Here is a 22,822-nt window from a genome sequence, read left to right as displayed (position 1 = left end):
GAGAGGAGCTAGAGATTGAGTTAATGATCAATCATACCACAGAGTTTGGAGAACTTGGTGAACACCCACGTGCCAGGAGGGAGGCACACCCCCAACTCCATGGGACAGAAGCTCCTGTGCTGGGGACCCTTCCAGACCTCACCAAGCCTGGCAACATAAATGCACAAATACTCAGAGACTCATGAGACAGGCATGTCATGGGGACACCCAAACAACACAGAATTGTGTAGTCCCCACAGACCAAGTGTGATGAGGGGGATGGGTGTAGAGATAGTCTAGCTTAGAGAAAACAACCTATCCCATCTCTGCATATTTGATGACGCGCTGGTGGGAGTCAGAACAGAAAGTTGGGTGCACACCTTGGTACAGCCCGGAGGCTCACACAGGTTTGAAGACTTACAGGTGGTGGGGGAAAAACCAGCTGGGGCCCAGAATTCATTACAGGTTAATGCTTGCCCCCAGGGCTAAGAAGCCTCAGTCTAGTTGGGAGAGGAAGGTGGGAGGTTTACAGGCTTTACAGGAGGGATGGGAACTTTCTAGCAGGTTGGCAGTCACTGTTTGGACAATTTGCAATTTACCAACAATGGTGAGGGAGAACTGTAAGCGCTAAGGTCTCCTGCAAGAGCTGCGGGCAGGGATATGTGAAGGCCTCAGTGGCTGCTCTCAGTTCTTCAGGGCCACACAGCACCCATAATAGTGACAGTGATAACTGGGTGACAGCTCAGTATGGGGGCACAAGGTGGAGCGGCCACCTAGAAGCCATATTTAGGCTTCCTCCCTCCGCGGGGAGGAATTATTGCCAATGGTGGTGAGGGGACAGGATGGTCTACAGTGACACTTATGACCCGGAGAGTCTCAGGTGGAGATGTCAGGGTAGGGTTACTTGGTGGGTCAGGCTCCATGGACAGTCTGGCAGGTGAGGTGTCTGAGTGTCTTGGCCCGAGTCCTGGGCAATTTCCAAAGGAGAACAGAGGCGAACAGGGTGAGAGGGTCCAGCATGGTGTAGGCTGACCGTCCCCAGCTCAGGGATGTAGCAGCTGTGCTGCCCTGTGGAAGTCCCTTGCCCTCTCCGAGAGCTAGATCCCTCCTTTGAAAAGTGGAATAGTCTCTGCACACTGTATGGTTTGCAGGCTGTTAAAATGAAATGATCCTCAAGAGAGCCCATCAGCATTAGGTCCCCATGAAAAGATGAGTGGAGGCCCTCAGCAAAGGGGAAGGGAGGGTGTGTCTGCAGAGTGCCGCAGAGGGCCTGTGGGCCAGAAGCAACGCCAGTGAGGGGCCTTCTGTGAACCTCTGAGACCCTGGCCTAGCGGGAGTTCTGGAGGACATCTCCTGCCAGCTGTTATCGTTGCTCCTGCAGAGCAAAGCAACAGCCAAAGAGCAATCCCAGACCTGTTCAAACTAGTATGAGATGTGATGGCTGCCAAATTTGACCTTTCACGAACTTTCCCCCTCATTACAATGCTAAACGTCATTGCCAGAGGTGGAGACTTGACACACAAAAGAAACATACGTGTATAAAGAAGCATGTTCTGGGATGCCTGGGTGACTCAGCGGTTGAGCGTCAGCCTTTGGCTCAGGGTGCCATCCTGGGTCCGAGGATCAAGTCCCACATTTGGCTCCCTGCGAGGAGCCCGCTTCTCCCTCTATGTCTCTGCCTCTCTCTCTGTGTATCTCATGAATAAATAAATAAAATCTTAAAAAAAAAAAAAAATAAAAGGAAGCACGTTCTGTCAACTGTGCTTGCACTCGCTCCCAATTCCCTGTATTTCCCCACCCCACATGCTTAGCCGTCACTCCTTTCTCACCTCGGGTCCTTTAAAACTTTCCCTGCCTATTTTTCCAGGAGCCAATGTGACACATTTTCGTGACTGTGTCTCCCTTCAACTGCAGCTGGTGCCCCAATAAAGCCTTGACTCTGCTTTTAAATTGTGGACACAGGGATCTCTGGGTGGCGCAGCGGTTTGGCGCCTGCCTTTGGCCCAGGGCGCGATCCTGGAGACCCGGGATCGAATCCCACATCGGGCTCCCGGTGCATGGAGCCTGCTTCTCCCTCTGCCTGTGTCTCTGCCTCTCTCTCTCTCTCTCTCTGTGACTATCATGAATAAATAAATAAAAATCTTTAAAATAAAAAAAAAAAAAAAAAAAAAAAAAAAAAAAATAAATTGTGGACACAGTCTCATTTCTACCATCTCTGGGTACAAGGACCCAAATCTGATAACATCATTATGTGCTCTCTGAATCAAATAAACCATTAATTTCCACATTACATTTACTGACTGTCATTACTTCAATTCATTCTATGATTTCATGTTCAACTTAGGCCTACACTTTTCCCTTTCCCTTTCTTTTGCTTCACAGTTCTAGTCTATTATGTATTTCATTCCACTCACAATTTCTTAAATGTCTGATTTCAATTACAAATGGATTTATAAAATGTTAAACAAATTCATCTGTGTGTACATTTAAGGTTTTGCTCTGTTAAATAACAAAATTCAACTGAGTAAGTTTTAAAGATCTAATTGGCTTTACTCAGCAATTCATGAATCTGACAGCGTCCCATCCAGCGTCCCATCCTTAAATAGAAAGGAGCCCCAAGGAGCTATACAAAATGGAAAACTTTTATAGGCAGAAGGGGTGGGACAAGGAAGTTACTAGCAAAGAGTAGATTGTTTCAGGCAAGATCATTTTCCTTTGGGGAGCACAAGTCTGTTGGGCCTCACTGGTGCTGATGAGGTAATTCCAGATTGTCTGCTTTAAGGTTCCACAAGTGTGAGAAGTTGAAATCATGATTAAGTTAGGTATTAAGTCCTAGTTTGATGACATGGGCTTAGGGCATGTGACTCCCTTTGGGGCCTCTTGTTTCTTTTCTTAACAGTTCCGTCTGACACACTTAGCCACTCCTCCCTCCAACCTCCTAACCCAAGGGAATGAACGTTTAAATTCGTGAGAATCTACAAGACACATTTTCTCCCTCATTTACAAACATTCAGTAAAATATCCATTGACTTGCCTTTACCTGACCTGTTTGTTAAATTCATTCATTGGCTCCATTTGTTTCAAAAAGCTTACTAGTCAATACAAGTGCAAGAAACCCACCAGTGCTTTGTTTCAACTGTTTCTAAATTTATTTTATTTTTTTTAATTTTTTAAAATTTATTTATGATAGTCACACACAGAGAGAGAGAGAGAGGCAGAGACACAGGCAGAGGGAGAAGCAGGCTCCATGCACCGGGAGCCCGACGTGGGATTCGATCCCGGGTCTCCAGGATCGCGCCCTGGGCCAAAGGCAGGCGCCAAACCGTTGCGCCACCCAGGGATCCCTGTTTCTAAATTTAATATCCTGGAAAAACAGTACTTTAAAATGTTACTGAGTTTTAAAAAGAACAATAACACAAGATTAGGTAATTGTATCATATGTCTATTTATGTATTCCACTCTCTGAATGGTTTTCAAAGATCTTTAACTTTTCTGGCCACTTTTAGTACTGCAAATTGTACAGTACAAATGGTGAATTATTGTTTCTTTTTTTAAAGATTTTATTTACTCGTGAGAGAGAGAGAGAGAGAGAGAGAGAGCCCCCACGCGCGTGTGTACAAGCAGGGGGTGGGGCAGAGGGAGAGGGAGAAGCAGGTTCTCCACTGAGCAAGGAGCCCAATGAGGGGCCTTTGGGACCATGACCTAAGCTGAATGCAGACACTTAACCAACTAAGCCACTAAGCCACCCAGGCAGCCCATTGTTTTTTTGTTTTGTTTTGTTTTTAAGACAAGAATGTTTATGCACAATTTCTTTTATTTATTTATTATTTTTTTTAAATAAGATTTTATTTATTTATTCATGAGAGACACACAGAGAGAGAAGTAGAGACACAGGCAGAGGGAGAAGCAGGCCCCATGCAGGGAGCCTGATGTGGGACTTGATCCCAGATCCTGGGATCACGCCCTGAGCCAAAGGCAGACGCTCAACCACTGAGCTACCCAGGCGTCCCCACAATTTCTTTTAGAGGAAATTAAGCCATAATAGAATTTCAGCAAATGAACATGTTATATTTGAATTTCAAATATACATGATTTTCAATCTAGTTAATATTTTGATCATTTCTTAGAAATTTTTCATGTGTTTATCATTATTCTTCAAGGATTACCATTCATATATATTGCCTGTTTTTGTTTTAAAGATTTTGTTTATTTATTCATGAGAGAAACAGAGAGAGAGAGGCAGAGACATAGGCAGAGGGAGAAGCAGGTTCCCTGCGGGGAGCCCCACGCAGGACTCGATCTCAGGATCACACCCTGAGCTGAAGGCAGACGCTCAACCGCTGAGCCATCTCTACATTGCCTGTTTTATTTGCTCTTTAACCAATGTGATTAGTTACAGCATTGAAATTAGCACAGTCCATTACATACTGTCACATATAAATTTTTTTACATTTTTATTTTTAGTTTGTTTTTGTTATATTTTGTTACAGTCTACTTTCTTTTTTTTTAAAGATTTTATTTATTTATTCATGAGAGACACAGAGCGAGAGAGAGAGAGAGAGAGAGTCAGAGACACAGGCAGAGGGAGAAGCAGGCTCCATGCAGGGAGCCTGACGTGGGACTCGATCCCAGGTCTCCAGGATAAGGCCCTGGGATGAAGGCAGTGCTAAACCACTGAGCCACCCGGGCTGCCCTATAGTACACCTTTAACTGAATTTTTACTTTTATGGATTTGAGTATGCCAGTAAAACTTAAGGCTTCCTATTAACACTTAATGATGAGCTGTCCAGTTCAAGACTGTAAAAATCTATTCTAATACATTTATATAGGAAAATCGTCTGTCTTCATGTTTGAACCCTTATTTACTACCTCTAAGATGAAAGCTAAAATATTTTTTAAAGATTTATTTATTTTCTTTTGAGAGAGAGCGAGAGAGAGCGAGCATGAGTGAGAGGGGCAGAGGGAGTGGGAGAATCGCAAACCGACTCCGCCCTGAGTTCAGAGCCTGACAAGGGATTTGATCTCATGATCCTGAGCTGAAACCAAGAGTCAAGACACTCAACCAACTGTGCCACCCAGGCGCCCCTAAAAATGTTTTTACTTTAAGTTCTAAGATGGGAGCTGAAAATATCCCCTTAATGCTGTCAGTGAAATTTCCATATATTTTAATAGCCTTATTTAAAAAAATCAATTCCCAACTAACTAGTAACTGACTTTTATCAGATATCAATTTCTAGAAATTACCTGACATCTACTCCTAAACATGGTTTGTTTGGGGGCTCCCTAATAACCTGTGGTTAATAGAGTTTACAAATGGGAGGACAAGTTTTCTTCATTGCACTTTCCATTCAGCCCTGAAGTTTGTTTCTGCTATTATTGAAAATAGACCTAGTCTATGGTCATATTGCCCTGAAAGTGTCCCATTTCGTCTAACCATGGCCCATCCTGCTTTAGTACCACCTTGGTTAGTATCTGGATGGGAGATCACCTGGTAAAACTGGGTGCGGTAGGCTTTTGGGATAAAAAATGGGGAAAAGAGGGAAGAGGAGTAGGGAAGAATAAAAGAAAAAGAAATTGAAAGACAAAAGAAAAAAAGAGAAAAGCTAAAACAGAGTATATCTAATCTAAATAGAGTTCTGAAATTTATTTCAAGATCTTCTCCCTATTTCTTATGTATTGAAATTCTACCTCATGGTCTAATAGATATCTAAAATGGAATATATTTTTTAAAAAGCCCTGATGGCTCCTCCAAATCTCCTCCACACACAGCCTCAAAATCTCAGCCCATAGCATATCTGTCCTTCTGGATGCTTGGGACAACATTTTTTGAGTCATCCCATCTCGTTGTATTGTGTTTCAACAAGGCTGCTCTTTGAGAGTGAGCAGGGAAGAGGAGTAAGGAGAAAGAAACCAATCTCTATTCTTTTGTAGGACCTGGGTTGGATCCTGCTGAGGCTGTGCCACCTGTTCTGGTTGCCACCTCTCATGATCCCCTCTGGCTACAAGCTCCTATGCCAATAGTAGTAGCACTGATAGCGAAGCACAGGTGGGATGAGTGGAGGGTTTCCCAGGCCCTTTTCCGCTAGACCTCCACCCCCACCCATATGTATTTTGTGCCCCAATACAGAGGAAGGTTTTTCCTGGACACTTCATCTTTCTCTCTCCTTGATGTTGAGTCTGGGGACCGTGGAGGGTCACTTCCAAACTAATGTACTAAATCCAGGCCAGAGGTGATATGATATGGGGAGGTTCCCACTTCAGGAATCCAATGAGATACAGTGTGGAAGTATAAAGTGTAATTTCTCAGAATCCCACTGACCCTGTGTCATTTGCATGGAGGGAGCCACAGAGAAGAGCAGAGCTGCAGAGACCAGAGACCTCAAAGTGCATTCTACTTGGGCCCTTCTCCAGGGCTGTGACCTGAAGTAAATCTCCTCACTGCCCTTGCTATATATTTTCTTGAGTATAGAATGGGAATACTGACAATCTCCCTCCTTACTGGAAACTAGGGGAGTTCTTGGGCCCTGAGACCTCAACCACCAGCTAGTGCCAGGCTCTTGACTTCCCCCACTAAGAAAGCATTCAAGGATGAGTCACAGTAAAGTATGACAGAAAAAGCTTTATTGCAAGGTGAAAGTACACACTCCAAGGGACACTGAGTATGCGCCCACTGGGGAAGATCTGAGCCATGCCAGGTACATACAGGGCTCTGATTCTTAAGGGTGGTTATTATTTGGGTGTGGACTATTCAAGTGGGGTTCTGGGAATAGGCATGGATTTCTAAGAACTGTACATATCACTATGCATGCTATTCTAGCTACCATGCACAGGCGCAGTCTGATTTCAGGCTAACTGGGCGTTTGTGCACAGCGTGTCACAACAACTGTCTGGAGCAACAACTTGACTTAGTCATAAATGGTTGGATTTGAAATACACCAACAAATCCATAACAATCCATTTTCCTGTTTAAGGCAATTACTTGATTTTGGAAAGTGAGTCCACTAAACTGTTGGGCTACAATAATTGCAGAAATGAGGTGTCTCTTTGGATGTAAATGGCCGAGAGGCCCTGTGTTCTCTTATTGTAATGCCAATCACCATCAAGACTTAAATATTTTATTCATCTGTTGTCCATATGGGTTCCCTCCTTCACTTCATTCCAGACTACTCCCATATCCTCTTCTCTTAGAGCCCTTCCTAGGTTGCCCAGTGTAAAGTTGCCCCAAATTCTAGGGTCTTCCCTCTGCTTTGCTTTTGTTTTTTCAGGATCCCTAGGGCTCTTTGACATTCTCTTCATCATTTATTTAGTTCCTGTGTGAAGATCTGACTCCATCAGTGGAACTACAGGTCCTCTTCATGTAACTCCACATTATCACTCATCACAGAATTATTTTGAACTAAAGGCAATAAGCAGCAGCAAAAACCAGAAAAACACTATGCTCTCCTCCTATTTGCCTAAAAGCTGGAAAGAAATTTACTAGGACTAAATTTAATCACCAAAGACAACTTTAGACCCTTATCAGCCTGGCGACAGCACCATAGGAATTTACAAAACACACCTTACTAACTATCCTTTATCTATCTGTGCTTGCCTTCCCACAATATGCCACCCCTAGAGACTCAGGTACTTTTCCCTTGTCTTGCTACTTCTCTAATATTGTACTGTTCCTTAAAGATGTTCTGTAAGACTGAAAACAAATCCATGTCTTTGAGTTATTCAACCCAGACTCTCTCTCATGTACATATGAGATATACATACTAATAAACTTATGGTTTTCTTTTGTTAATGTCTTTTGTTATAAAAGTCTGAGGAGAGGGGCAGCCCGGGTAGCTCAGCAGCTTAGCGCTGCTTTCAGCCCAGGGCCTGATCCTGGAGATCCGGGATCGAGTCCCACGTCGGGCTCCCTGCATGGAGCCTGCTTCTCCCTCTGCCTGTGTCTCTGCCTCTCTGCCTCTCTCTGTGTCTCTCATGAATAAGTGAATAGAATCTTAAAAAAAAAAAAAAAAAAGTCTGAGAACTTGGGACGGGTAGCAGAAAACATTTGCATCCCCTTTATCTCTACATATATGTGATGAATTGCAGACATGACTCCCCTGCACTATGCTTGTGGCCCTTCTAAGAAAACACAAAGTCCCCAGCCCTCTGCCTTGAAATCCCTGCAATTTCCAGTGCCCCTTATGGTACCCAAGACCTCTTCTTTTCCCGCACATGACACTAAGGACATCCTTCTCAACAGGCCCCTGGAGTAATGGGACCTATATTAACCAGAAAACACTGGTCCAAGGACAGGTGAGTTGCTCCAATGTAAGCCCAGCAGAGGGGCAATTCCCTGCCTAGGAATGATGTTAGGGCAGGACCGCCCCCATTCTCCTCCTGGTTTTCTCCATAGTGCCAGGTAAGGATCAAGGTGATTGACTCCAGGACAGGATAGGGATCGCCCCACCCCCAGAATCCCCCTCCTCTCTGCCCTGCTCCAACCAAGGACTCCGAAGGTTGGTGAGGGGATATCAAGTGCAGGACAACCGCAGGAGAGCCATCGGGATCTGAATCTGATTTGATTCTTGGTTAACGACATTGAAGCAAGGAACAGGGAGGGAGGCCTTCTTGATAGGACTCATGGCTGCCTCTGCCAATGGGGAAATCATAGTCTGGGATAGTACTTGATCCTGTCTGAATCTGCCAAGCGTATTCTGGGCAATGTATGCTGAGTAATAATTAGAGAGGTGGAGGAGATAAGTATGATGTAGGGCAAGGAGGAGCTGTGGCTGTGGGAATGCAGTTGCGAGAGGTGTGGCAGCAAGAGTAATGTGCCCACGGAAAGGGTCTGCGCACTCATGACCCAGGACCCCCATACTGGCATAACAGTAAAGGTGAGCCCACGTAATGGAGGTGTCTGGGAAAGGCGACCTGATGAACCCCAGGAGCACTGCCTGGAAAGAGGGGGTGTTGTGGCAGTGAATGGCAGGGCCAGAGCTTAGGTGCCATCTGTCGGCCCACCTGCCTATATTGTTGAGGCGTGACACAGTCACCAATGGGACCATGAGATACTAATTGAAATAAGGTAATGTATATTAACTTCCACTAAGCGAGGACATCTTGTGACGTAAAGACGCTATGGAATGATGTATTTCTTTGGTTTGTAGCCTTTAGGATCATCAGAAATATTCTCGGCCTCCAAGAGACCGCGAATTTCGCTGGGTCTGAAATAAGTATCCAAACATTTGGGTGATCAGTGGCAGAGACCACTGCGCAAGACTATGATAACATTCTCTCAAAGAGGAAGCGAAGAACAACAGAATCGGCCTTTTCAGACGCACTAACCTGCAGGACTCGGGCCTTACCTGCCAGATGTCCCTGACCCCGGCCTTCGTAAAAGCGGAGACTACTTTACCCAAAATGCCCGGAGTCGAGTGGCAGCGTCGCTCTCCAATGAGAACTTAAAGAGAGGCTCTTCCGCGTGTGGCCCCATCGCGAGGGCGGGACTTCCTGCTGTCTCCTCAGGGCGGCCATGACAGCTGCTCTTGTTGAGGGCTCACCTGGTGAGAGTCTCTGGCGTTCTGCGTTCAGATTGATCTGACGCAACAGAAGGGGCCCGAGGAGCCGCTGACCCTGCTGCACGGTTGCGAGTCCGCGGCTCGGAAACGCCGCCCGGGCTGCCCCGCGCCGGGGACAGAACAGGGACCCCCGGGCCGGCTGTCCGCTCCCCACCCCGAGTCCGATGACGGCGGCGGCGTCCAGGGCCCCGACGCAGGTAAACGCTCGTCCCCTGGGCCCTCCTCGCCCTCCCCGCGCTGCCCGCCCTACCCCCTCACCCCCCCACCCCCCCACCCCCCGCCGCAAATCCTCGAGGCCGGAGCGCCGGGCGTCTGCTCGCGTCCCTGCGGCCCAGGCTCCCGTGTCCCGCAGAGGCAGGCGCGGGTGGGCGGGGGCCCAGTGTGTGAGCGCCGGCACGCGCGCTGGCGGGCTGGAGCGGGCTGCAGGGGAGGGGCACACCTAAGGGGCGGTAGTGAGCGCTGAGGCACACAGCTTGCCTGCCAGCGCAGGCCTGGTCTTCCGGGCCGGGCAAGGGTACAGGGAGCTTTGAGTCCGTGGAACCCGCCGTGGACTCGGTCAAAGGCTGGACTCTCCCCAATTCCCACGGCTGCAGAAGCGCTTATGGAGCCGACACGAACAAGTGGGAGGTGGCCCACGCCTTCACTGGCCCTGACCTGACCCCCACCCGCTTGTCTTCTGCATTGTTGTGTCCCGGGACTCTGAAGTGCCATTCTGACAACCGGTGTGTGCACGGTTATCCCAGGAGCATCAAACACGGTGTGCACATGCTTGAATTAATACTCAGCTGGAACTGTCTAGGAAACCACCGTTCTTTTTTCTTAAGGGTGGGAGCAAAGAGCAGGAAGGCGGACAGGAATCAGGACTGGAATAACTGCCTGGGAAGTTGGGTGTGTCCTCTGGTGGTAATGGGAGGCTTGGATATGAGCAGCCATGTGGTATTACCAAGGTCCTGATAGGCTCCATCCCGCCATAGCATGAAGTATAGACTATGGGCTGAGGGAGGAGGCAGGACGATCAGGGTGGAGGCTCCTGTCATAGGCTAGGTGAGGGTTTTTGGACCAGAGTGCTGGGTTCGATGTCATTGTATTCTGGATATGTGTTTTAAAAAGTGACAACTGTATTTTCTATGTGGACAGAGACAGGGTGAAATGGAGGATTCAGGGGTTATCTCTAGGGGTTTTTTTCTTAGCAGCTGTAGGAATGGAAGCTCCATCAACTGAGATGAGTGATGTTGGTGGGAGATGTTTTGGAGAGCACTGAGTGGATGCATTAAGTGAGCAGTCAAACACACAGGTCTGGAAATCTGGGGAGGGGTTCAGAAGAGAGACATCTAAAACCATCATGGCTCCTGTGTGGCCCCGGGTGAGTGAGCCATGAGACACATTTGTGAAGAGCAGTCTTCTGGTTATGGTGATAAAGCTCTTCTGGTGCCAGGAAGTTGAGGGGGGAAAGGGAACCAGGACTGGATACTTAGCTGATTGTATGACTTCAGCGATGAGAGATGTGAGTGGCCATGAAGGAAGAGTGCGTCCAAGACTGGATACCTGGGCAGGTGGCCAAGGTTTCCAGCAGAAGAGTAGACAGAAGAGGGATCCGGAGCTGAGGAGGAATTAAGACAAGATGATGACACTCAGCACTGCGCTAGTGCTTCTCCACTCTGAACTCCACCAGGGTTTTGTGAGGACTTTAGTAGGGCCTGGGGTATTTCATCCTGGAGGAATAAGGTCATGTGTAATGTGCTGATGTGATCACCTGTGAGAGTCACTAAGCCTGGGGTAGGCCACCCAGCAACCTTGGCTTTGGATGAGGGTCAGGACAGAGGGAGATTGTGATTGCTGAGGGGACAACAAGTGCAGTACAGGTGGAGGAGGACTTTGAGAGGAGGTATCTTGAGATCTACATACGGTTCCTAAAACATAACAGGTTCCCTGTTATGACTTTATGTCTGGTGAAAGGTGGAGGAACTCATGGTGTGAGTATAAGTTCTCCCCGCTCTTCTGCCACTGGCAAGGTCTCCTAAAGAAACAGCCTTTCATCAAAGGTGTGTTTCCTGCTTATCCCACCCACCCACCCACCCACCCACCCTTTTTCTTTTTTGGAAAGATTTTATTTATTTATTCATGAGAGACACTGACAGAGAGGCAGGGACATAGGCAGAGGGAGAAGCAGGCTCCCTGTGGGCAGCCTGATCCCAGTTCCTATGGACTCGATCCCAGGACCCCAGGATCACGACCTAAGCCAAAGGCAGACGCTCAACCACTGAGCCACCCAGGCATCCCCCTGCTTATCCTTTGTATGGGTTTCAGTTCCCTACCAGCCCATGGAGTTATTCAGAAAAGCCAATCACATCCTCTTACAGGAACCAGGAGGTACCTCACCCTCTTGATCCCACAAAGCTCAGATCCTACAGCTCCCGGCTGTTCACTCTTTCTGAGAGTGCCACCCCCATGTGGGCCTGTGTGGGGTGTGGTGTCCTCCTCTCCCAGGCTGTGAATATACATGATTAATAAAGTGCTATCCGTCTCCTCTGTACAGGGTCAGGTGTCGTGTGTTTGGCCATCCCCATAACCCTAAGATGAGACTCCTGCACTCACCAGTGGGTTGAAGAGGAGGTGATTAAAATACAAGTAACATGGGGGGAGGCCAGGGAGATTCCTGTGGTGTGGGACAGTGAGGCAGTGATGACCATAGGCATGTGGCCTTGGGCTCCAGTCTCAAGAGTGTTGTGTACTTGGAGAGGGAGTATGCCTGGTGATGCCAGGGCCCTGGTATTCAGCGGAATAGCCTGGGTGGCCGGGAGGATCCTTCTGTGCCAGGTCTGCAACTTAGTGTCCACCTGCCTCTTGTTGTGTCGGCGGGCCCTGTGATCAGTGGGCCCATGAGGAGACAGTGGTGCCATGGCACCCAGGCACTGGGGCCTGGTTTCTCCTGTCAGATGGGGAGATCGGGGGGGGATGGGCATAGGGTAGATGTGGGTGGGAAAAGGGAAATGGGTTCTTGGGAGAGGGGCTTTTTGTGGTTTCATCTGTCCCCATCATGCCAGGGCAGGGTGACCTTTGAAGACGTGGCCGTGTACTTCTCCTGGGAGGAATGGGGTCTCCTTGATGAGGCTCAGAGATGTCTGTACCAGGATGTGATGCTGGAGAACTTGGCACTTATAACCTCCTTGGGTAAGACCCTCAACCCCACCCCTGTGCCCTGAGCTAGTCTCTGCCCTTCCCTTTGTCCCCAGGAGCAGTCTGTCTTTGCACAGGGGCCATGAGCATTGCTTCCTTCCCCCGTTCTATGGGTAGGTGCTGTAGTTGCTAAGGCTGAGGTCAGTGAACTGCCTTCCTTCCTTGAGCAGCCGCCCCAACACTAGCTTTCCTGCTGCCTTTCAGGGAAGGAATCGGGGTCAGGAGTCTTGCAGTGAACCTAATGGATATCAGCTTTCTTGCCCTCTCCCTGACTGGGTGACTTTGTCTAGATGCAGGATATCTGCATGCTCCAGGTCTGCTGCTTTTCTCTAGCTGAGGCTTCCTCGTGCCTGCCTATGTCAGGACTTGCTGTCTCTTGACAAAGTTACTACTTCTATGGAGCATGGGCTGTTCTCGTGAGAGAAACCCTGTCCAGACTTCTCTGGGGACTATTTAGTTCTCTTTGCCATGGGCTGTCGTGTGCTGCGTTGTTCTGGGATACTGATGGCTGCTCATCTGTCCTGTCTTTTCCTTAGCACTTGTATCATAAAGTTGCCATGTACTTGCTGATTATGGGCGTGGGGTTGGATTGGAGAGCCTGTGGTGGTTCACAGTGGGTACATTGACCCACATACAACATGATGGCTCAGAGGAAGCCGGGCCTGCAGTGGTACCTGGGGGAGATGCTGTGTGTTCAGGTCATACCAGAAGCCCATTCTGTTTGACTAGTATTTTGATGCCAGAGTCCACATTTCATTTCTATCTTTTCTTTCCCTTTCTTGGCACTTTGCCGACTTGTCAAGTCTGTTACTTGTCACTCTTGCTTCTGGCCTGAGGTGAACCTCACATTTCTGGGATCCATATCTCACTTGTTTTTCCTGCCACTCCACCAACAGTACTTTGCACATTGGCTGCTGTATGTCAAGAGGTATGCCTGTGTTCTTAAGCAGTCCTTGAACACCGCCTGCCAGGTTCCAGTTCTATTTCCTTGGGTCTTGACACACCCTTCTGCATGGAATAGGTGTGTCAGTAGGAGATACGTTTCTTTGGAAAGTTATTTGCAGAGGAATGAATTGCAGACCATCTCTCTCCTCTGTGTCACACCACATGCTTGCATCCTTCACCTCATGAGGCCTCTCCCATTCTGTGCTCTTTGTGCTCATTTTGTGCCTGCCACTGCTAAGCAGCCCCATCCTCAACCTGAACCATCTCCCCAGTCCTGCAAACAATCCCATTCACTGGTTCCTGGGTTTGTTAGACACACATTTGTAGCTCGTATAGGAGCTGCCCCCTCCCACCAAAGGCAGCATGCACTTCACCAGCATTTCTTGCTTTCAGGTTGTAGGCTTGGAGCAGAAGATGAGGAGGTCCCTGAGCAGAGAGTGTCTGTGCAAGGAGTGTCACAGGTCAGGATTTTGAAGGCAGTTGTGTCTCCCCAAGAGGCCCATCCTCGTGAGGTGTGTGGCCAGGACCTGAGAGACATTTTGCTCTCCACTGAGCACCAGGCAACACTTTGTGGACAGAATCACTACCAGATTGGGGCCTGTGAGAAACAGTGGTATTTTGGTGCAAACCTTCAGCACCAGAAGCAGCACACTGGAGAGAAATGCTTCAGAAGCAGCATGGGCAGAGCCTCTTTTGTGAAGGACAATGAATTCTGTGTATCAGGGAAACCTTTTTCCTGTGGGGAGGTTGTGAGGGACAGCTTGGCCACCTCAAGACTGCTCCAGCATCAGGCCACACACGCCAGGGAGAAGTCATGCAGGAGAACCGAGTACGGGGCATCCTCTCGTGGAAGGAAAGCACAACACAACTGGGGAAAAGGCACGCAGGACTTCACTTGCACACATGCACTTGTTCATCCCCAGAGAGACCTCTCTAGAGAAAGATGCTTTATGTGCAGTGAATGTGGTAAATCTTTTAGCAAAAGCTACAGCCTCAGTGACCACTGGAGAGTGCACACTGGGGAAAAGCCTTACGAGTGTGGGGAATGTGGGAAGTCCTTCAGGCAGAGCTCTAGCCTCATTCAACACCGGAGAGTTCACACTGGAGCAAGGCCTCACGAGTGTGCTGAATGTGGGAAATTATTTAGCAACAAGTCCAACCTCATTAAACATCGGAGAATTCACACTGGGGAACGGCCCTATGAGTGTAGTGAATGTGGGAAATCCTTCAGTGAAAGCTCTGCACTCCTTCAACACCGCAGTGTTCACACTGGAGAAAGGCCTTATGAGTGCAGTGAATGTGGGAAATTCTTTACCTACCACTCCAGTCTCATTAAACACCAGAGGGTTCACTCGGGATCAAGGCCCTATGAGTGCAGCGAATGTGGAAAATCCTTCACTCAAAACTCCAGCCTCATTGAACACCGTAGAGTTCACAGTGGAGAAAGGCCTTATAAGTGCAGCGAATGTGAGAAATCTTTTAGCCAAAGCTCTGCGCTGCTTCAACATCGGAGAGTTCACACGGGAGAAAGGCCTTATGAGTGCAGCGAGTGTGGGAAATTCTTTACTTACAGTTCCAGTCTTCTCAAACACCAGAGAGTACACACTGGATCGAGACCTTATGAGTGCAGTGAATGTGGAAAATCCTTCACTCAAAACTCCAGCCTCATTAAACACAGGAGAATTCACACTGGAGAAAGACCTTACAGGTGCCACGAATGTGGCAAATCCTTTAGCCATAGTTCCAGCCTCATTAAGCACGGAAAAGTGCACACTGGATAAAGGCTTTAGGAGTACAGTGACTTTGGGAAACGTTTGACGTGTCTTCCATTTCAGTGACCATTCAAATTTTCACATTGAAAAAGGCTTTGTGAGTATTTGAACGTAGGCTAATATTTACCTAGAAGTCCAAGCTCTTACAACACCACGTTATCTCCTTAAATGAAAGCCTGTGAATGTGGTGGCAATTGTGGGAAGTGGCCAACCAGAGGCTAGCCTCATTGCACTCCAGAGAACTCGTGGTAGTGAAAGGCCTTCTGAATGCAGTGACTCTGGGAGAGCCTTCACCCGAAGGACTCACCTCAGAGGATATCACAAATTGCAGATGGGAGAACTACCTTAAATGTGCAGGTATTTATAAGTGGAATGTAACAACACTGGAAGAGATCCCTTGTGAGGGTGCCATTTGCCTGTGTTGAAGCTCACGCATTCAAACATCTGTATAAATCCCAGGTGTGCGGCAGCTGCATCGTACTTTTCCAACCTGCCCAGGGCCATCCCCCAGTGTCAGGGCAATTGCTGGATGACTAATGAGTTGCCTGAGCGCTGACTCCTTTCCTATTTTTCCTCCCTGAAGAGAAGGCATGGATCTCACCCAGTTTTGTCCTAGAGGATTACTGGTGATTTGAAAAGGTGGACTACATTATTCGGGGACATTGTGGTCCTTGTGAAACTCTATGATGATGCAATCCCCCAGTCTCCAAGTCACCAACCCAGGAACAGTCTGCCTCCCATCGCTCGTGCTCTGTGACAGTAAAGATCGTATTGTTTAAGCCACCATTAATCTTTGTTTGTTTGGTTTTTTTTGTGTCTTTACTTTTTTTTTCTTTAAGATTTTATTTATTTATTCATGAGAGACAGAGAGAGAAAGAGAGAGAGAGAGAGAGGCAGAGACACAGGCAGAGAGAGCAGCAGGCTCCATGCAGGGAGCCTGACGTGGGACTCAATCCCGGGTCTCCAGGATCACACCCTGGGCTGAAGGCGGTGCTAAACTGCTGAGCCACCCGGGCCGCCCTAAGCCACCATTAATCTTGGGGAGTCTGTTCACTGTGTGTGTGTGTTGAAAGCAACTATTTGCTAGCATGAAGGGGTGAACAGAGTTGTGTACCTCAGAAGGGACTGTATGATGGCAGAAGATAGCTGTTCAAAGCCTTTGGCTGCTCAGAGCCTTTAAGGAAAGACTACAGGGCTCTGTGGTCCTAACTTCTAGTTGGATGCCAGGATGTTTTGTGGGGTTGGCATTTCAACTCAAAGAGGAGGCAGTTGTTGGTTATTTGACAACCTTCAGTGCTTCTGAGCAACGTGATCCTGTTCTCTTGTTCACGGGGGGTATGGATGGCATGGTGCTCAGCGCTGGTGAAGGAAATCTATTCCCCAGGCCCAGCAGCAGAGCCACGGGTCTTGGTATCCTGAATTCTGAAGGGTAACATCACTAGTTTTGAGAGTGTAATGCCAGGGGAATGATCATGGTCCCAGAAACACTGGATTAATAGTGCAGGAGACCAAGAAAGTGGTTGGAATGTGCCTCTTTGAGAAGAGCATGCACAATGTTTAGGCACCAGGACTATGAAGGATGGGCAGGTTCAGAAATTCTCAGGACCTCCAGAAGGATCTATCCTGTGTAGCTGAGGACCTGTCAGAAAAAATACTCTAAAGGTTTTGTGGATTCCTTGGTGCCTCTGGGCTGTCCAAAGGCCATTACTGTGCGTGGCAGCAAAACAGGACAGAGACAGGAGAGATCTCTTAGTGCAGCAATGAGGTCTTTGTGACTCAGCCAGTATCCCTGTTTAATGAACTGGAAACACCTTCACTGCTCACCTATTTTTGCTACCACTGAGGCAAGTTCCTTCTGATGAGGAGACAGACGGTGGAGTCACTATGGTGGCAAACTTGTTCTAAAGCGTATGGAATCCAGACAACTTGAATCATATACTTTTCTTAAGTTATAATAAGGTGTAAATGGCGTTCAGTGTCCATCATTAAATTGTTGCAATTTGACATTTTGACATTCACATAAACCCATGAAGCCATCAATCATGATTAATCAGCCTTTTCATCACACCCACATTTACTTTGTGACCTTTAATAATCTCTCCTGGAGGCAGGCATTGAGTTGCTTTTCATTATACTAGATAAGTTTGTATTTTCTAGAATTTATATGAAGTCTTAAAGCGTTTCGTCGTCCTTTTCCTTGGGTCCCCTCATGTGACATACTCCTTTTAAAGTTCACCTATGATGCTTATATGAGCAGTCCATTCTTTGTATCTTTGAGAAGTATGTTTTATCGACAATGCACTATTTATGTATGCATGTGTTTATGGATATTTTAATTGCTTCCAGTTTGGATGGCTGTAGGTAAAACTGCGGCAGAAGGGGCGCCTGGGTGCCTCGTTGGTTAAGCATTCCGACTTTTGATTTGGGCTCAGGTCACGATCTCAGGGTTGTGAGCTCAAGCCCAGTGAACCCTGTGTTGAGCTCTGCTGTGGGTGTGGAGCCTGCTTAAGATTCTCTCTCTCCCTTTCCCTCTGCCCCACCCTCCCTCCCTGGCGACTGCCCACCTCTGCCCTGCTGGGGCTTTCTGAGTAAATAAATAAAATTGCAACCATCCCCCAAATCCCTAAAAACCCTTCTAAAAAAAAGAAAAGAGAGAGAAAAAAAAAAACTGCTATTGGATTTGGATAGCACTGTTCCTATTGGTATTGTTCCTTTCTCTTGTCCATACTGGAATCTGAGTGTAGGTGAATGAATGTATGACCTCTTAAAGAATACCAAATTGTCATGGAAAATGATTATTCCTTTTGTATTCCCACTTGCAGTGTATGAGAGTTCCAGTTCTCTGGTATCTTTGCTAATATTGGGTAAGGTTAATCTTTTTAAGTTTAAACTCTTTAAGTAAATGTGAAGCATTATCTCACTGTGGTCCTGGTTGCATTTCTCTGATGTTTCATGATGTTGAACAAGGCTAATGTACAAGAAATGTGGGGGGAGCCTGAGCATGAAAGAATCAACAAGCCACATTTACACTGTAGCAAATTTTTAAAAAAAGATTTTATTTATTTATTCATGAGAGACACAGAGAGAGAGATACAGAGGGAGAAACAGACTCCTCACATGGAGCCAGATGTGGGACTCAATCTCTGGACCCGGGATTACTCCCTGAGCCGAAGGCAGACACTCAACCACTGAGCCACCCAGGCGTCCCTGTAGCAAATTCTTCTTCTTCTTTTTTTTTTTTTTCCAGTACCAATAAGTTTTTATTCATTGTATTTTCCCAAGGTAAAGAGAGAAGGGAAAAGGGTCAGCATGTGTGTTACAAGACAATATCAAGTGGGAAAGGAAGTACCCGGCACAGCAACATCAACCATCAAATAAACATTCCCCAGAGATGGAGTCACTAAAGCCCAAGAGGGCTCAGTCTCCTGCAGTTCAGAAATGAGGGGAAGGGATCAGGTTAAGAACAGATAGGTACAGCTTTCCTACTACCACCCCCCTCCTCGCCCCAATAAAATCAAGATTTCACAAAGCTTTGGTTTCTAGCAGTAAACATGGAGTTACATTTGTCCATCTCCTATTAAACAATCTTGTGGCCACTTTGACAGAAGTTTCTTGCACCTGCATAAAAGTTCCTGAGTGACTTGGATATACATTCATCTTCCTTTCTTGGTCTCCTGACCCTACTTTCTACATTCAAGGCCCCCCTCGTTGCTTCTGCTTCCCTCTACCCTCAGCCTGGAGAGATTAAAGTAGGTTTGTTCATCCAAATACAAGTATATTAGTATGAATCACATCAAGGAATGGTCTTGACACAGGAGTTTGGGAACAAGGGAGGAAGTGTTCTTCGCTTCTTTAGAATGTGAAATGTGTATGTGTGGGGCCTTTTCTTGGGAGGGGGGGGATAGAAGGGTAGGGTAGGAGTTAAGTTTTTAGGACAGAAGATCTGGCCCAAAAAAGGAAATACGGGAAGGGAATACAAAAGGATAGTCCAAGGCCGCCACACTTTAAGAGGGGTCACCAAGCTACGTTCCAGTTTCTTTTCCTGGTGCAGAACCTTTTGTCAAAGATGCTTTGGCTATTTTTCTCAATACAGAAAAGTTTGTAAACAATAAAACCCCAAAAGGACATGGAGAAGACCAACACATTATATTTACACAAAGCAGGCCACCTAGCAATCACCCAATCAGCTATTCATGAAAACCTACAAAACCCAGACAAATACAATCACTAGAGGGGGCAGCAAGCAGGGGAGACGAGAACCCAGGATCAGACACACATCACCCAATGTGTTCTATTGCATCTGCCCCATTTCAACAATTCCTGCTGTGCAGACCTGGAGCTGCTGCCGACTTATCCCTGAGATTGTTCATGTACCTGAGAACACAGTGCAGGAACGAGGGCCTTAAGATTAAAATACACACAAAAATACAAAAACCAGAATATTTGTATTACGAAAAAAAAAGTTAAAATGCACAGGACACGTCATTTGCACACAGCTAGTGCAGCTGGCATCCTGGAGAAAGTGGGGCCCAAGGTGCGGTTGTCCAAGGGAGCAAATAAATAAAATCCTATCAGCCCAGAATGGGGTGGGATTAGGCTTAGGAGCAGGAGGTCTGTAGCTATTCCCCCAACAATCCCTGTGGCTACTGTCACAACCCATTGCTTGGGACAGTCCTCAGCACCCTATCCCAAGAGTGGGTTATGGGACAAGATGTAGAAAAACCCTGCCTTACCCCTTAGAGATTCCCTCCCCACAGAATATAGTGGTTTGTGGGTTGGGCCCATCAATCTGGTCTCATGCATCATCTCTACACTCTGACATGGGAAAAATTATTATTACATGTCCTTCTTTGAAAGGAAAACAACTTCCCTATCCATGCTACTTTCAAAAGCTGGAGATCTGAGGGTGGAGACTCAGGTAAAGCACACGGGGAGGGATTTTCTCCAGAACCCCCCACAAGCATTTGGATAGAGCACAGTTGTAATTCATTTGCCTCAACCCTTCCCCCCCTACCCTGCCAAGAGGGAAGAGGGGGTGATGCACAGCAGGAATACTTTTTTGTTTTATCACCAGGGAGAACAACTATTTGGAGTGCATAGCCTATTGAACTACCTGTAGCAAATTCTAATGGACAAAAGGCCTAGCAACCTCACCAAGTGAACAATAAAAACTAAAAGTGGTAAGTGGTACATATAGGTTAAAAGACTCACAAGAAGGACACCTGGCTGGCTCAGTCTGTACTGCCTGGGTCTCTTAATCTCAAGGTCATGAGATCAAGACCCATGTTGGGCATAGAGCCTACTTTATTAAAAAGAAAAAAAAAAAAAGATTTGAAAGGTTCACCAAATATTTGGCTGAGGCTGAATTTCCCATCCTGATTGAAATCAATCTGCATTAAATAACCAACACAGGGATCCCTGGGTGGCGCAGCGGTTTGGCGCCTGCCTTTGGCTCAGGGCGCGATCCTGGAGATCCGGGATCAAATCCCACGTCAGGCTCCCGGTACATGGAGCCTGCTTCTCCCTCTGCCTGTGTCTCTGCCTCTCTCTCTCTCACTGTGTGCCTATCATGAATAAATAAAAAAAAAATTTAAAAATAAATAAATAAATAAATAACCAACACAGCTGACAAAACCCAGCACTTAAAATGACTTCATAATTTCAATTATTTAAATGTTCTGTTACAAAGTTTTTATAGAGTCCTACAGGAGGAGTGTTTCAATTTTAGAAACACATTTTTTTTTAAGATTTTATTTATTTTTTCATAAGAGACACAAAGAGGGAGGCAGCGACACAGACAGAGGAAGTAGCAGGCTCCACGCTGGGAGCCCAACGCAGGACTGGATCCAGGGTCTCCAGGATCACACGCTGGCCGAAGGCGGCGCTCAACCGCTGAGCCACCCAGGCTGCCCTTTAGAAACATATTCTGAAGGGGTTAGGCGTGAATGACAATGTCTGGTATCATAAAGAAACCACTAAGTGCATGGGGTAGATGAAAGAACAACCATAGAATGATAAATAATGACAGAATAACAACTTTCTAATAGTCTTTTCTGTTTTGGGAATATATTTGAAAATGCCATTATGAAGGGTAGAATATGTCCTGTTAGGAGTAATCTGCTTCTTACTGACCTGCTATAAATCAGAGGCTCCCCTGACCCCTCCTCTTACTTGACTGTCTTGCTGGCGTGGCTCACAGGACTCTGGGACGTATGTTTACCGGCAGATGAAGAAGTTCATAGGGTGAGATGCAAAAGGGTCTCCAGTGCAGGAGCTTCTATCCTCATGGAGCCTTGATGTGCCACCCTCCAGGCATGTTTACAAATATAGAGGCTCCTCAATTGTTCAAGAGTTTTTATAGAGCTTTAATTTCCAGCTAGCACTTTCCCAAGGGGATCAGCGGAGGGGATTCAAGTTCCAGCTGTCTAATCCTGGTGTGTCTGATGACCATTCCCCATCCTGATTAGGGTCCCCACCCAAATATACCTCATTAGCATAAATCCAGGTGCTCTAAAGGGGGCTCCTTATGAAATACACAAGATACTCCTATCATCCAGGAGTTAACAAGGGTTGTAGGAGTTATGTGCCAGGAACAGGACATATGGGACCAAGACCAAATATATTTCTTCTTGTATCACATTATTGAATAAGTATTAAGGTGGAATGTGATGTGCACAAGAAATCAGCAAAGACATTGCAAAGACAGAAAAAATCTCACCCTGTTATACAAACAAACAGAGAGAACCCATTACATATGTATTTTTAAGATAAATAGAACCTGTCCTCAAGTAAGGTCACTTGACAGCACGTTTGTCACACACAGTTTATTCTAACTTTATGTTTGTAACCGGAGTAGCCATATGTGTTTTTATTGATTTTTTTATAGAGGAAAAGTAAATTTATTTGTATGACAGTACTTTTTGGAATTAAACAATATAGGTCATGAATGGAGGAGTAAGGGAGTCCTAGTGGTAAAAGGTGTAGTCTTCAAAGGGATGGGGGGGTTGCTCATAAATTCTCTAAGCAAAATGCTGTGACAGAAGAGAGGGGAGAATCAACAGGGAGAATTAGGCCTCTCATTTCTAATCTGTATTTCACATAGCTGAAAACACAAAGCTGACATTCTAACAACTGATGGATCTACCTAGGAAGATACCTTACCTAAATAATCTTTCAGGTAGGCAACTTAGAGTCTACATTGCACGAGGTAGCCTATTCATGCAAAATAGAAAGAGGGCTATTGGCTAACCAGAATTGTAATTCCTTTTTGTCCTGTGTATAAACAGTATTGCAGAGGCCACTTAGGAACCCTGGCATTAGGTACTTTATGAAAAGCTTAAAACTTCATCCTTGATGTTTCCTTTTCAAAGCTGTCCCTCTTTATCCTCTTTGTAG

At 46.6% G+C, this 22,822-nt stretch overlaps 1 protein-coding gene across 1 annotated transcript; it reads left to right on the top strand.

The window, feature by feature from the left end:
- Positions 1-9,461: 9,461 nt before the first annotated feature.
- On the top strand, positions 9,462-16,217 carry LOC119875986 (zinc finger protein 154-like). The gene is made up of 3 exons (XM_038527580.1): positions 9,462-9,730; positions 12,578-12,704; positions 14,049-16,217. The coding sequence occupies exons 1-3, from the start codon at positions 9,698-9,700 to the stop codon at positions 15,434-15,436; spliced, it is 1,548 nt and encodes a 515-aa protein (XP_038383508.1). The 5' UTR covers positions 9,462-9,697; the 3' UTR covers positions 15,437-16,217.
- Positions 16,218-22,822: the final 6,605 nt, after the last annotated feature.

Source organism: Canis lupus, chromosome 1 (assembly GCF_011100685.1).
Source record: "Canis lupus familiaris isolate Mischka breed German Shepherd chromosome 1, alternate assembly UU_Cfam_GSD_1.0, whole genome shotgun sequence".
NCBI lineage: Eukaryota > Metazoa > Chordata > Mammalia > Carnivora > Canidae > Canis > Canis lupus.
This window is presented reverse-complemented; position numbering and strand designations above follow the sequence as displayed.

Bases quoted from the DNA above. Each gene is read 5' to 3' on its own strand.
- LOC119875986 (XM_038527580.1), top strand. From the start codon at position 9,698: ATGACGGCGGCGGCGTCCAGGGCCCCGACGCAG. The intron at 9,731-12,577 runs GTAAACGCTCGT...CCATCATGCCAG, and splicing joins CGTCCAGGGCCCCGACGCAG to GGCAGGGTGACCTTTGAAGA. The intron at 12,705-14,048 runs GTAAGACCCTCA...TCTTGCTTTCAG, and splicing joins GGCACTTATAACCTCCTTGG to GTTGTAGGCTTGGAGCAGAA.